At 30.3% G+C, this 16,263-nt stretch overlaps 1 protein-coding gene across 1 annotated transcript in view; it reads right to left on the bottom strand.

Annotated features, from left to right (window-relative positions):
* Nucleotides 1–16,263, bottom strand: part of LOC136978204 (KICSTOR complex protein SZT2-like) — a 215,191-nt gene that overhangs the window by 174,970 nt on the left and 23,958 nt on the right. The window contains 2 exon segments of the mRNA XM_067273857.1: nucleotides 2,015–2,107; nucleotides 15,732–15,809. Coding sequence (XP_067129958.1) covers nucleotides 2,015–2,107; nucleotides 15,732–15,809 — 171 coding nt within the window.

Consider the following 16,263-nt stretch of genomic DNA (forward strand, 5'->3'; position numbering starts at 1 on the left):
TACGAATAGAACATAATTCCGTGAACGCTATAGTATCATTATCCAGATAATGATAGCTGATCTAAACTAAATTCATAGGCTGTTGATAGTTTGGGGGTCATCTTACAGGACAGATATATGTTAAAACTATAAAACTTCAATGAAAATTTATATCTCGTCTTATCTGAAGGTCGTCTTATCCATCGAGATATACGGTATTTAAAATAATTTGTGTCAAGTCCTAAACAGAAACTTCTAAGACTGAGTCAGAACACTAGACTAATATTTTAAAATTGGCTCACTGAAGGGACATTCATTTTCCAAGAAATATCTGGTTAAGGCTAGATTCACATTAGAACTGCCAGATTTGGTTATGATAATCTGAAATACCAGTGGTACTAACTGGTCAGACTAACAAAAATCTGAAATCATTGACATGTCTGTCTTGTACCAGAAACCAACACTTCATATAACCAATAAGAAAACTTACATGTACAGTACAAGTATGTTCAATATTGTATGAAAAGTAGCATTTTGTTCATTTTCTTTGTTGTAAATTCAAATATTTAAAAAATATAAAACGGTCATATATTAGAAAAATACAATTAATATTCTCTAATTATGCTTGTATATGACATTTTTATAAGCAAAATAATTGCCTAACAATTGCATAATTAACCTTCCACATTCAGTATTTATTATTTTAGTGTTTTTGTAATATTAGCAGAAGTTGTGATATAGTGATAAAAAAAAAAAAACAAGAAATGATACCGTTGGAGCAAAATATTTTTGTGGGAGTGAGATTTATACATTTCATATCTACCTTCCACACCATTTTAAAACATGTCATTAAAGATTTATTCTGACTGGTTGCTTTCAATTTGCCAGTCTGACAAACAACAGAAATGTCAAGTCAGACAAACCAGTATGTTATCTGAGAACAATGGCAACCAGAAGCTTTTATTGTCATGACAACTGCTGATGAGCTACAAAACCAGATCTAGCTGCACAAGTGTAAATTCAGCCAAATTCTGTTACAATTTTATGTGAAGCTACAGAATGTTAATATTTGAAAGTTCATTAATAGTAGCTACAATAGAAAAGATTGTAGTACATGAGCTTGGTTGGAATAAAGAAGTAACATAAATTGTCGATCTTTTAAAATGAAAAGTTACATCCCTACAAATTATTAGGATTTTCTTAAGAAAAAATTAAATTTAATACATAGAACAAAATCAAAGTTACAGATGAATGAAACAATCATAAAAACTTAGCTCTAAATTGGGTATAAAAAAATTAACAGAAAAGCTATTAAGATTTGATATATAATGTAGAGATAAATAGAGAAAGCATAATATCTATGTATAAAATGAAATTTATTTAGAAGCTAATCTTCTTGATGTAATGCCTAAATAAATGTAAGATATAACTTTTTAATCTATAAAATTTTTACAGAAAACAATTAAATTATTACTCTCTAGGAAAACCAATACAGAAAAATCAGTGAAGTTTCCAAATATCAGAATCTTAAGTATTTAAAATTTCAACTGACAATTTTTGCAACATATTAAATAACCTATTATTAAGATATAAACTTCATCATAATTACTTTAAAAAGCAAACATTGTAAAAATATAACAAATTAATATCTGTATGAAATGCTTACTTTCAGGTAGCCAACTGTTTAAATTTTTCACAAAGAAAGGTTTTCATCCTGGTTTAGGACAGCTTCATCTTAATGTACACAAGTCACTGTTCCAACTAAATTGGACTTTGATTTGTGTTAGTGACTTATTAGAAGCTGAAACTGTCCTAAAACAGGATGAAAACATTCCTCCATGAAAAATTTAAACAGTTGGCTACCTGAACGTAAGCATTTTATACAGATAATAATATGAAGCCAGACACACGAGGTAATGTATGAACATAAATTAAATTACTAATAGATGTAATATTATTATTTAGAAAAATGTTTTAAGTTATTTCATTAAAAAAAAAAACATGTTTTTATAGTGCACATTGAAAATACACTAACCTGTTGTATTTTTGATGTACAAAATGGAACATGTGCAAAAACTGTTAAATATAATTCTGGTTGAAAAATAAAACTGCTTCCAGGAATGTAAAACTAGAAATAATAAAAACATCTTTCATAAACATTTATTACAATAATTTAATTTTATATAATACATAGAAAAAAATCAAATGTTATTTAACCTTTACTTTCATTACCTTAATTTAATAAATAATAAGTTATTAAATTTAAAATAATTATAATATATATTAAAGATTGCAATACCAATATACCAGGATACCGAATACCGGGATTTTGAGTCATTTGTACAATTTTGTAATACCGGTATTCACAAGTTTAAATACCGTTTTTTCGGTATTTACTAGAAATTTTTTAAATTGTCTCCACTATATGTTCAGGGGTCGCCAATATAGCAAAATAGTATACGTTTTTGTTTTTATGTCTCCCTAACGGGCGATATGAATTAGACTGTGAATACAAATTTGCATCGTACAGTCTAGAGAAGTGATCAATATGTAAATCACCCAAGGAGGCGGGCCAAAACTGTCCTATTACAGCTCAGAGCGATACTGCACACGTGCAGGATTCGTAGTCTGATATTCGTATCTGTGAAAACAAGGTTGTAATTGTGAAGAAAGTGCGGACTATTTCGAAAAATTTAGACATTTTTTTTTTAAATTGGTGAGTTTGTTATTCACATTGTATTTGCATATCATACTTTAGGGTTCAAAATATTTTTCAGATTTATTATATACTCATAATTAATAAACCTATAATAATGAATAAGAATAACTTTAAAGAACATAAAAAATCTGTTGATAATACTTCGGTTTAGTTTCATTATTTATATGATGAAAAGAATATGGTGGCACAATGTAAAAAATGTTCAAGAGTTATTAAAGTGAATGGAGGAAGTACAAGAGGACTCCATACTCATTTAAAAACAAAACATGATACAAATTTGTTAAAGAGGAAAGAATCTAATTGCGATGAAGATACAAATTTAAGCACAGTTTCTAAGCCCAAGCCATCAGGGATTTTAGATTATTTTGAAAAAAAATAATAATTTGGATGAAATTATAAGTAAAATGACAGCATTAGACTGTTTGCCATTTTGAGTGTTTTGCACTTCTACTGAATTAAGAAAATCACTATCCGCCAGAGATTTTAAAAATCTACCAACATCGATTAATACTATAAGAACTGTTATAAACTACAGTAACGGTGTTCGCAATTCTTTGAAACACGAGTTAATGCAATTAAAAGTAAATGGTGAAAAATTTAGTCTTACATTTGATGAATGGACAAGTGTAAGAAATAGACGCTATTTAAATATAAATATTCATTCTGAAAAAAAATTTTGAATATAGGACTTACACATGTCTGGGGAATTATGCCAGCCGAAAAATGTGTGGAAGTGCTTAAATCTAAATTAGGGAAACATGGATTATCCCTGAAAGAAGATATTTTATCCATAACGACTGATGGAGCAACGGTTATGAAAAAAGTTGGAAAGTTGATTGGTTCAATTCAGCAATTGTGCTATGCTCATGGAATTCAATTAGGAGTAATAGATGTATTATACCAAAAAAATAAAGAACAGAAGAACCCAAATACTTCTGATTCCGACTTTGAAGAGAGTGGGGGTGATACTGACAATGAACATAATGACAATGTAATTGTTGAAGAAGATATTGCTAATGAAAATGAAATATTAACTTATCAAGAATTGTTACCTATAATTAATAAAGTTGGAAAAATTGTTAAGATATTTAAACGTTCCCCTACAAAAAATTCCTTATTACAAAAATATATACTAACTGAAAATAAAACAGAACATATGTTAATATTAGATTCTAAAACACATTGAAACAGTTTACTCCTAATGATGGAACGATTTTTGAAACTGAAAAATCCAATCCAAAAAGCAATAATCAACTTAAACCTGCGAATTAATTTTTCCGATAGTAAATTCGACTTAATATCCAGAACTGTATCAGCTCTACTTTCAATAAAACTGGCTGTGGAGGCATTATGTCGGAAAGATTCTAATTTATTAACAACTAATGCAACAATAAATTTCATGTTACAGTCGCTGAGAGAACAGCACACATCACTATCTGAAGAATTATATATTACATTGAAAAATCGCCCAGAAGAAAGGCATACTGAAATAGAAAATGTCTTACGGTATTTACATAATTATAATTATTTTAAAAATGAAAATAAAAATGAAGAAAAGTGACTAACCAATTCAAATTTGATCAAGTTTATAGCAAATTTTCTTAAAACTTTTACCCACAAACCTATCCACATTCAGAAGAATTCGGTAGAGTTATCGAAGATGATGATGACACTAATGTCGATAGTGAAAAGGAATTGTCTCTTGAACAAAAATTAGAATTAGTGATGACTAAAAAAATTTCAACAAACCAAAATACAATGCAGAAATCGGTTATATCCAAAACCATCCGACGAGAAATCGATTTATTTGAAGATGAGGGATTTAGAGGTAAATACTTGAAAAAAGTGTATCGCCCATTGCTAACAGTACCACCAACTAGCGTAGATGTTGAAAGGGCGTTTTCGACAGCTGGTAATTTTTGCACAAAATTATGTTCCAGGCTAAATGACAGTACAACTGATGCAATATGTTTTTTAAGATCACATTTCAAAAATTTGTAATAATACCACAGACTGAATAGTGATATTTACACTTTTTTCTAATTTAAATAAATAAGATGTTCCTTGTTCTTTTACTTTTTGTGATTCTTTATATACTGTTATAATTTATAAGTTACAAATGATTTTTTGTGATATTTACCCTCTAATAAAACTGGCAAATAAAACAAAAAAAACACCCGTGTTTTCTTTCTTTTTTTAAAATTCCTACTACGGTATTAAAACCGATATTCTGGTATTAAGATCTAAAAAATACCGAATACCGGTATTAAACTTTTGGTCCGATATTGCAATCCCTTATATATATATTACATAAATAAAAGATGGAATTGGCATGCAGAACCAGAGACATAAGTCATTTCTAACAATTTTTCACTTTAGAAGCACTGTTACCATAATTAATTTGTGTTAAAACTAACAATAAAGCAAAACACTGCTGTATGTCATCAGACTATAATGGCTATATTAATAATAAATTACCAAACAATTTGACCCTAGAGGGAGACATTAGATGCCATTTTGTAATAAATTTAATAATTATAATTTTAATTAAATAATTTAAATTAAACCAGAAGAAAAGAATCGGCCTGAAGTGGAACTTCAAACCAGCAACTGCTGCTTATCATCAGGACGTGTTACCAGTTATGATCAGACCTCCGGTCCTATCTCATCTCCTAGTATATACAGGGTGCATAGGAAAGTCCCTTTAACCAGAAAATTCTTGCAAATGGAGAGAGCCACAGCTATGCAAGTGAGGTAATGGTATAGTAAAGCGACTATGCCCGACCTAACCAAACGACAGCAGTGCCTATAGTGGCAAAATTTGGAAGATAGGCAGTGCAAATCGAAAATGAAAACAGATAGAGCAAACTTTCCAATTAGAAAGTTTTAGAGCATCAATTAATTAGTATTAAATGGCATGTGGTTCACACAGATAAGATAAATTGTCACCTGTATACTCAAAAGTGTCCGAAAGCAATGCACGCCATTTTGTGTGACATTTGAAAGGAATAGCCATAGGTATGAAGAAATACACGCAATTTATTGCATAAAATACGTACTTATATCAATACAGTTTGATAACATCACACAAAAAACAATGGAAAGGCAAACTGTCACACAGTGGTAACAAGCTTTTAAACGTACTCAACATTAACTTGTTATCACTGTGTGACAGTTTGGCTTTCCATTGTTTTTTGTGTGATGTTATCAAACTGTAGACGTAAGTACTGTAAAGTACTATTTTTAGTATCTTAGGAAACCGACACTAACTGCAGCCGGTAAAACTTCCATTAACCTAACAGGTACTTTATGCGGATTTGAGATTAGTTTGCCAGGCCTGGGCTTTTACGTGTGCATCAAAAAAATTAGTAAAAATAATGACAAATATCAAGTCAAAGCAAAAGTTTCAAATATATTTAATTAGTAAATCAAATTTAACTATGTACAATTGTCTATAATCCCAAACAAAATTTATTAACGAAAATCAACAAGTCAACCCAACAATAAAACTCAGCTACTTAGCTTAACTTAATCTTAATTCCCCTTTGAAAATTCAACAAATCAAATACTTAAGAACTATGAACAAAATCTCTTACGAACTAAACGTCTATCCGTCACCTCACTATACTAGGAACCTGTTTCCTCAATCCTTTCGCTATCGTCAAATCGAATTCCTCTTTAAACACCTTGGATCGCCTAATTCTCAATCTGGACTTCGCCTCGAATCTTTCACTCATTAGTACACCTCGATCAGGAATCACCTCGATCATCTTCGGTTAGCGTGCTGGTTTTATGCAGTGAGGTGACGTCACAATTCAGCTAGGTTACTCCCCTTATTTACATACTTAGTTTTTCTAACATCAAATTTCTTTCTGGCAGCTTCAATTCTCCGACAAAATCTTATAAACCATTTACAAAGCATTTAGCACAATTTTCTGGGATGTTTTATGACGGTTTAGTAAGTATTTCTTTTCTAGTGAGTGTGGGAAGTCCCCCCTCCATTTTTTTCTGCGAACTGTTTATTTCCGCTGGGCAGTGCAAGTGCGCATGATTTTTACTACGGCACTCGTTCTTTCATGAGTTGGTTTATTATCTTCTTTTTTGGTTACTAATAAGAGAGTGATGGGGAACCTTCATCCTAACTAAACATAAGCCCCAAACAAAATATAATAAAATGAAAAATAATAATAAAATAAAAATAACGCTCGGACTCAGTTCCTTACAGTAAGTATTTTATGCAATAAATTGTGTGTATTTCTTCATACCTATGGCTATTCCTTTCAAACGTCACACAAAATGGCGTGCATTGCTTTTGGACACTTTTGGGTATACAGGCGACAATTTATCTTATCCGTGTGAACCACGTGCCGTTTCGTACTAATTAATTAATGCTCTAAAACTTTCTAATTGGAAAGTTTGCTCTATCTGTTTTCGTTTTTGATTTGCACTGCCTATCTTCCAAATTTCACCACTAGAAGCACTGTCATCGTTTGCATTAGGTCGGGCATTGTCACTTTACTATACCGTTACCTCATTTGCATAGCTGTAGTTCTCTCCGCTTGCAAGAATTTTCCAGTAAAAGGGACTTTCCTATGCACCCTGTATATGATATTACAACCATCATCGGTTACTACGATGCCAGCTGGGGATGCATCACTTGCCCTCATCCTATAAACTCCCATATAAGGCACTCAACTGTTATATAGCCCGATGGTATATCACAGTGATTAGCTTTATTATTAATGTATCAGGTTTTAGTAGAGTTTGTTTATATATATGCCTTGATGGGGTATATGATGGTCAGTTGAATGTCTTATATGGGAGTTTACAGGATGAGGGCGCTTGATGCATCCTCAGCTGGCACCGTAGTAACTGACGATGGTTATAGTGTAATGTCACTGTGAGATGAGATAGGACCGGAGGTCTGGGTAACTGGCAACACATCCGCACAATAAGCAGCAGTTGCTCGTTTGAGTCCTACTCTGAGCCGATTCTTTTCTTCCAGTTTAATTTAAATTATTTAATTAAATTTTTTACAAGATGACACCTAATGCCTTCCTCTAGGGTCAAACTGTTTGGTAATTTATTAATATAGCCATTATATAGCCCAATGGCATATGGCAGGGGTTGGCTTTATTATTAATATATCGGGTTTTAGTAGAGTTGTTTGTTAAAACTAACACCATTTCATAAACAATGTAAATGAAGCTGCTTTCTTCAGGCAGCTTCATCTACAAATTTATTTAATACAAAAAAGACATTTTTTTTCTATTTTAGGTAGGTCATCTTCAGCTTGAAATTACAAATATTTGAAAATGAAACATTCGTTACAAAGTTAACATAAATCGAACACTGATTTTTAAAATTACTAAATATGCATCTAAATTAAAAATGTATATTAGAATATTATATACAATGTAAATACAACAAATAATAATAAAACAATAACACTCTCACCAGTCACCACCTTGCTGTGGTGAGAGAGAATTCTGATGAACCACAGAGCTATGCTCCTGGTAGAGTCACTCATACCAGTGATATCTATGGGGAGAAATGAAGCCAAGAGTGACTGAACCCACATCTGAGGAGATTTAACCGTGGTGATAGCATGATCCAAGTGTAATACAGGCTCAGACATCATCTGGGTTAACAAGGTCTGCACTCAAGAGTTACGCAGAAGCTCATGTTCAAAAAATACATCATAGTATTTCAGTGGTGAAAGCAGTACTGGTCTAAGTATGGCCTACTGCAATGCCCACACCAGGGTGTGAGCATTGCAGTAGGCCATACTTATGAGAAACCAATTGTGAGAAACCAATTGAACCTTGATGTTTTTGAGGCAATCCAACCACAGACCACTAAGGCAGGTAAACCACACCAACAAATGAAATGGACATGAGAAAAGAATGAGTTTATCATCCATACTCACTACATCATCAAAAAACTTGAAACAGACATGACAGTATATAGACAACAGTTACATCATTTGTTTTCACAACAATATCCTCATCTCACAGTCACTGTACAAAGGGTTGTTGATCAAAAGAAAACAATGATACAACAGCATTCACTAAATTTACAGGTACCGATCTCACACAACAGCCATGCATTTTCCAAAATCGACACTTCTAAACTAGTAGGGAAAATACTATATTATGAGAACACTTACATATTACCAGATTGCACTCATTCTATTTCTACACTCTCAGACATCCGCACACTAGTCTATGCTGGTGCAGTCACAGTAGTAACCTACCTGGACTAAAACTGCATCCACAGACAGTAGCACACAAATCAAAAACCCTTCAAAAGTCCGTCTAGCAAAGAACAGCAACACAAATAAACAATATTAGACAGCAGCGAGGCAGACTGACACAATATGCTAACAACAAAAAACATCTAAATTAATAAAATAGCTAAAAAGTTTTTCAAGAAAATTAAAACACACACCAAGCACAAATAACAATATGTCCACATTGCAGAATACATTGACACACTCAAACAAAAACTTGCAGCCAAAGCATGGTAACTCAAATATTACAAAATTTGCTCTACAGAAACAACAAAATAAATTATTCACAAACAATTAAAAACTCATCTACAGGCAAATTAATACCAAATTCAGTACTGATTCCCAACACAATGGCATGCCAATTGAAGAACTCACAAATTATTGGTCTCCTCTTTGGTCTACTGCTGTCATGCACAAGGTTGATGCACACTAGATCAAAAACGAAAGCAAAGACATGCAGGACACACCTAGAATGCATTGTTAAAATAAATACACAAGACATCCTGCATAATGAAGAAAGTACACAACTGGACAATGCCTGGTGTAGACAACATTCACAATTTCTGGTACAAAAAATTCACACCAGAAACTAGCTAAACATTTAACTTTTATCATTAACAATCCACAAGACATGCCAAATTTTCTCACACAGGGCACCATCTACATGAAACTGAAAAACAACAACTCCAAAGACCTTGCACAGACCAATTACATGTCCAGCACTTTACAAGATTCTTACCTCTTGCATTGCAAATAAAATATACAATCACATTGGCAATATCTTCTAAGTTGATTACCGGTATTAATGAAAACATTTAATGAACCTTTATTTCCAGTAACGTTTCAATTCAAGAACAAATGTCTTTGGCTTCACCCAAGGTCTGCTTCAGGTTAAATTAAAATTAAAAATGGGATTCCAAACTTAGGATGCCTTTCTTTGGAACATTTTTAAATGTTGAGATTTTCAAAAATAAATTGGAACATGGTTATATGAGAGTGCTAAGGAACATCGGTGGTGTCTTGCTCATCGCATATGTAGTGCCATGCGTATGATAGTGCATTGCCATCTTTAGAGTTGATGCATTTCCCCACTAGGCCAGACTTGAATATTTCAAGGGCCTCCAGGGTCCTCATATGATCTGTGTGGAATGCTCTTCTTATCAGCCTGGCATTGAACAGGTCCACATGAACTTCTGAGTTGGTGGCATAGGTGGATAGGGTGGTGGTGTACTGGGTATGGTCTATGTCGTATCTGTGTTCACGGACCCTCTGTTGAATGGAGTGTTTAATGGAGCCTATGTATATAATGTCTCAGCCAAACCTGTTAGCCCTCACTGGGATACTGTATACTCCTGGAGCCCTGAGATCGTCAAGCTTGTCTTTCACATTGCATTATAATGCATATATAGTATGTGTTATTATGCATACTATATAACCTTCTGTAGGCTAGTTTGGTGCCTGCTTTTGCCACAATTTCTCTACATAAAGCATAAAATTGTTGGTTGTACTCAACCGTGGTGCATCTGGTGGCGGGGTCCCGATTCCGATCTTCATTGCGGGCCCTTTGGGAATTGGAGTGCTTTGAGTATCATGTGGTCTAGAATAGGCACTTTTTGACCCATTTAAAGGACCATCTTCTGGCGTAAAAGGATGGAAATGTCATTCATCTTATGTTATTTTACATCCGAAGATGGAAAGTTGTTACTAATTGTTAAAAGTGTTTTATTTGCTTTATTTAAGTTAAACCACAATGGCTAGTCAACCTTATTTCATGATAAAGTTACTTGTCTGAAGTTAAACCAGAAAGACAATTCAATATAAATATCAAAATAATATTAATACGAACCATCTCCCTGAATATATTTAAAATAAAGAGCCTGTTTCTCTCATAACTGATGCTAAAAACCCAAAATATGACAAATTAAAAATTAAGGAGAAAAAGCAGAAAAAAAAATTTTGAGCTTAGGTCAATTAAAATTACTCAGTTCTAGAGCTGAACTGCAAATCCCAAAATGTCATTGAAATAATCACAAGTTTTGAAATATAATCCACAAGATAATTTTTGCTGACAATAAATATGTCATATGATTTGCACAAGTGTACATTGTTATTTATTTACTTTCTTGCCATCAATAAAGAAATTATGCAATTTGTAAGAAAATTTAATAATTAAAAAGTATTATAAAATCTAGAAAAGTAATTAAACAATTCACTTTAAAGTGGTACAATAAAAGTTTAAGAGTATTTTTTCAAATTTAAATCTGATTACTGCTATGTAATGATGACTAAATATTAACTAAATCATATTTATTACATTGATGCTTAAAAAGAGCAAAAATCATTTCTTTCTAATTGAGATAATTATTTGTTTTTAGTATGCATTTTCTTATTATTCATAATTAATTTTCATTCAATTCTGTTTGTTTTATAAATACTTTTTAACTTCAAGAATAAGAATCCTATAAAAATTATAATAATAATGCTTTCAATTTCTACAGTTCTTGAAAATTAAATTACACTTGATCTCTACCTGTTTACATCTATTTATAACATAACAATGACTTCTAGTGTGGCAAAGATCCATGAAATTTAACTGACTAACACTCCACTTGTTCCACTAAATAGCATTGCAAAATGATAATGCATAAGAAATTTATTTCAATCCAACCATATAAACAGAATTTAAAAATTTGTTACTCATTGTCTATTAAGAAAATAATTATTTTTTTATAGGAAATACAATAAACAATTTAAATGTTATTTTATGAACAAATAAACAACAGAATAAATAAAGTTTGTTTTTCTTTTGCTTTTGAAAAAGTTTGCTGGATTATTAGAAATAAATAAATAAATACATGTATACAAACACATTCATATATAAAAGTATGCATATATTTTTAAGAAGATACAGTAATTATCCTTAATTTTTTAAACTTACAACTTACTTAACTATTAAATATATATGAAACATATATTTAATATATATAAAATATGTTTTGTATATCTATTCTATATTATTTTAAACACTAACTATATTTTTTAATTTATTCTATTTTTTATCTTTGAGAAAGTATATATTGTAAATTCAATGATTAGAGTATTTCATTAGTGTTTTGAAATCATTATTTTGAAAAATGAGTCTCTTGTTGTAATTGATTTTACAACTATTAAAAAATTTTGTTGATAGTAATATTGCATATTCATTTTAATAAAAATAGGCAAAGAAAAAGATAAAATTAACTATTTAATAAAGTAAAAATTACATTACAGATACTAGACATATCTTCATTGCTCGCCATGTACAATCACCGGGAACAACTATTCTCAATGCAGAGATGACCTTTCTTTGTGCCTACAAAGAAAGGTCATCTCTGCACAAATATGTAAAACAGTCTAAAATGTCCACAGGTGATAATCCCAACACAATTAAAAATATAACATTTCTTTGTAAAAAGGGACTAGCATAAATTACATATTTGTGCATAGTAGTAGCCTACAAAGAAAGGTTATCTCTGCAGTGGAAAATAGTTGTTCCTGGTGATTGGACATGGCAAGCAATGAAGATATGTCTAGTATTTGTAATGTAATTTTTAAAATTTATTAAATTGTAATTTCCGCCAGCCCTTTTTTACAAAGATTAACTATTTCAATTTCATTATTTGGCAAAGGATCTTATATCTAATAAGTAAATATCAAATTTTTATACTAAATGATGAATTAAATAATTAATATAACAATAATAATATTGATAAACTTTGAAGTTACATATTATAATATTTTTATCAAATTTACAAAATATAGAAATATATAATTCATTAAGTATTAGACAATTGATATGTGAAAAATTCAAATAATGTTAAATAACTTATAAATAACATCATGAGAAAAAAAATTCATTTTGTCATTTTCACTTATACGAATTACATATGCTATAAAAGAATAGTATTATTTTAGTTAAAATATGGTAAAATTTTAAATTTAAATTTTAAACTATTTAGCAAAAAATTTAGTTAAGAATATAAAAATAATTGTGTATTTAGATTTATACTCAAAACATTAAATTTAAAATTAAGTCTAAACTAGTAAATTAAATTACAGGCTTCCCATCTTAACATCAGTAATCCCTTCCTGAAAATCACATAATTAGACTGGAGAAAGTATGACTAGAAAAGTATAAACTACAGTGAGAAAGTATAGACTGGAAGACTATTTCCCATTATTTTAACCAAATAAAACACTGTAATGCATTCTAAGTTTTTATTAGGATACCCAAACATCAACCCAAAACTCCCATCTAATTTCGAAACAATGTAACTAAAACAAATACAGCATTTATCTATGTAATAAACTATCATCCTAGGATATAAAATGCTTAATATAATTTGGAGTTTCATATAATTAAGTCTATACTGTAAGATATTTTGTGACATAGATAAATTATGTATTTTGGTTTAGTTATGTTTTTGAAAATTAAATAGAAGTTTTGGGTTGACATTGTAATGCATTACAATTTTTCCATTATAATAATGGGAAACAATCATCTGGTTTATCTTTTCTCACTGAAACAATACCGTAACTTGAGACTTTCCTGCACAGTGTTTCATTAATTTTAACAAAACATGTCTACTGAAAAATGTTGTATTAAGATATACAGTATAATCTCTGAATAGCAGACACTGTCAAAGCTGAGAAGTTCATCTGCTATTCAGAGGTACATGCTTGTGGCTATATTGTATCTTAACTTGATCATCAGTGAAGAATACAATGGATTACAAAAACATTAAATTTGCATTAGGAATGTGAACATACCAAAACGTACACATAGCATATATAATTAAAATATATACAATATATTATTTATTTTTTAATTATATACGCTCATTTGAATGTCAAGTTATGAAGGCGATTCGCTAGCCACTTTAAGGAGTGGGAAATATATTTAGAATTGTTACATTTATAATGTCATTTATGATCTAAGCATGACATCCGTTATTTAGAATGTCTACTATTTAAAGGTACAGTCAAATCGTGATAAGTCAACACCCGGATAACTCGACACCCTCGGTTAAGTAGTCAGTTTTCTGTGGTCCCAACCAACTTACATAGGCATTAATGTTAAAAAACTCTGGTTTACTCGCCATCGTTTAACTTGACACCACTGGATAAGTCGACATACTTTTGCTGTCCCACATTCCGATAAGTCGACGCCCCCTCCTGAAAAAATGAATTCACTCCACACGTGTGATGCAAACTCATTTTTTTCAGGAGGGGGAGTCGATTTATTTATTAATATATATATATAAAAATAATAAAAATGCCTTAACATTTTATGTATTTTTATGTATAAAATAATAACAGATAAACAAAAAGAAAATATACAATCTACATCAATGTCACACCAGAATTCAATTTTACATTTTCTCACGCTAGAGGCATTAAAAATCCTTAGACGTTACTTGCCAACAAGTGACAATTGCAAAGATGATGTTTTCAAGGCATTCATGTTCATTGAAAAAAAAAGTCAAGCCAGTTAAGTGCTCAAAACAAACAACACTAAACGAATTTTTCAGTTTTTCATCTACAGAGTAATTGTAAATGGAGGTCACAATGTTTTGTAAGTCTATGTTACTGTATAAAGCACTACTGTATTTTATTAATTGTAGTTTTGTGGTTTTTTTTCCAACTTCACTTTAGTCGACACATCGGATAACTCGACACATTTCCACTTCCCCTTGGGGTGTTGACTTATGCGGAGTCGACTGTGTATATATAATAGATGTCCTTTTTGACGGGTCCGGGAATTTTAAAAACGTCCATTAAGTAGAGTTGTCTCTATTCAGAAGTGTCCATTAATGGAGGTTTCACTGTATATATATCTTAATACTACATTTTATATATGTTCATATTTATACATTTTTAACATATTTATACACTTTTAACATATTTATATCATATATATAAAAGAATTTAAAGTTTGATGTAAAATTTTTGAGTACTAAGAAATATTTCTTTAGTCAAAATAAATTTAAAATAAATTTTTAAAGAAACTTTATTTAAAATTTTAGTTATTCAAAATTGATTGAATGAATAATTTAGCTACATTACTAGCTGAGTATCTAATATTAATCAATCACTAGTTATTAAAACTTTAACAATAGTTATTTCATTTTTAAAAATCTAGCAACAATTTACTTAACTTTACCAATAACAACATTTTAAACTGCATTTGGTGCCATCTGTTATGATATTTTATTTTAAAAACTTTTTATATTTTTAATTACTATAAAATGACAAAAAACTTAATTTTAAGGGTACGGATGAGTTTTATACAAAAAATTGTAAATGCTGATAATAATTAAAATCTTCATTAAGTCCAACCTTACTTCAGAGATGACACATGATCCCCTCTATCTCCCCACCCCTTGACCTTTACCACCAAAATTTAATAGTATCAATCCCCTAATACACAAACCTCCTTGCAAAATTTCAGAAATTTTCAATAAAAAGCACAAGAGTAATTATGCTTCAAAGTGGGTGAACAAAATCGTGCTCCCCATAAGCACACAAAACTCCCAAATTGTTTTGCATTTCTCAAAATTTCAAAGACCCAAGTCCAAAAATGTAAAAATGCTGGAGGGGTCATTTTTTTGACTGATCACCACACTTTTTCTCTGTTATATATATAACAGAGCCAGGAAAGTAACACACAATTTTCTTAAATAAAAGCCTAGTTATACTTACTGGTTTAACTATTCCTCTCAAACTTTTTTCAACAGTTAGAAAAATTTCATCAAATAAAATATTTCCACAGATTTTATCCTATTAAAAAATATTAAAAATATGTTAGCAAATGAATATTTAAATTATCAGAAATTTTTATAAAATTTTTTATTATTAATTAATATAAATAATTAACAAAAATACTAATACACACAAAATTCTTTCCTTTAAATTTTCTAATTGATTAATGAAATTTATAAATATTAATAAATATTAAATCTAGATCAAATGCTAGCAAAAGCATATTTGTAATTTTCAATAAAAACAAATGTTTTTTACTAATATAGCAACTATAACTAATTTCAGACTGAGTCTTATATAAGTAGAATGCGAAACAGGATGTAAAAATAAATTTTTGAAGTAAAAAAAACTTAAATGAAACAGTAATTTACAATGATATACAGGGTGATCAGAATTGACTGCACAATAATCATACAATTCCTTGTCAAACACGGATAACTGCTGAAACAGTGTTATCCATTTTTCAATTTGA

This window comes from Centruroides vittatus, unplaced genomic scaffold (genome assembly GCF_030686945.1).
Source record: "Centruroides vittatus isolate TY-2023 unplaced genomic scaffold, ASM3068694v2 contig_5, whole genome shotgun sequence".
NCBI lineage: Eukaryota > Metazoa > Arthropoda > Arachnida > Scorpiones > Buthidae > Centruroides > Centruroides vittatus.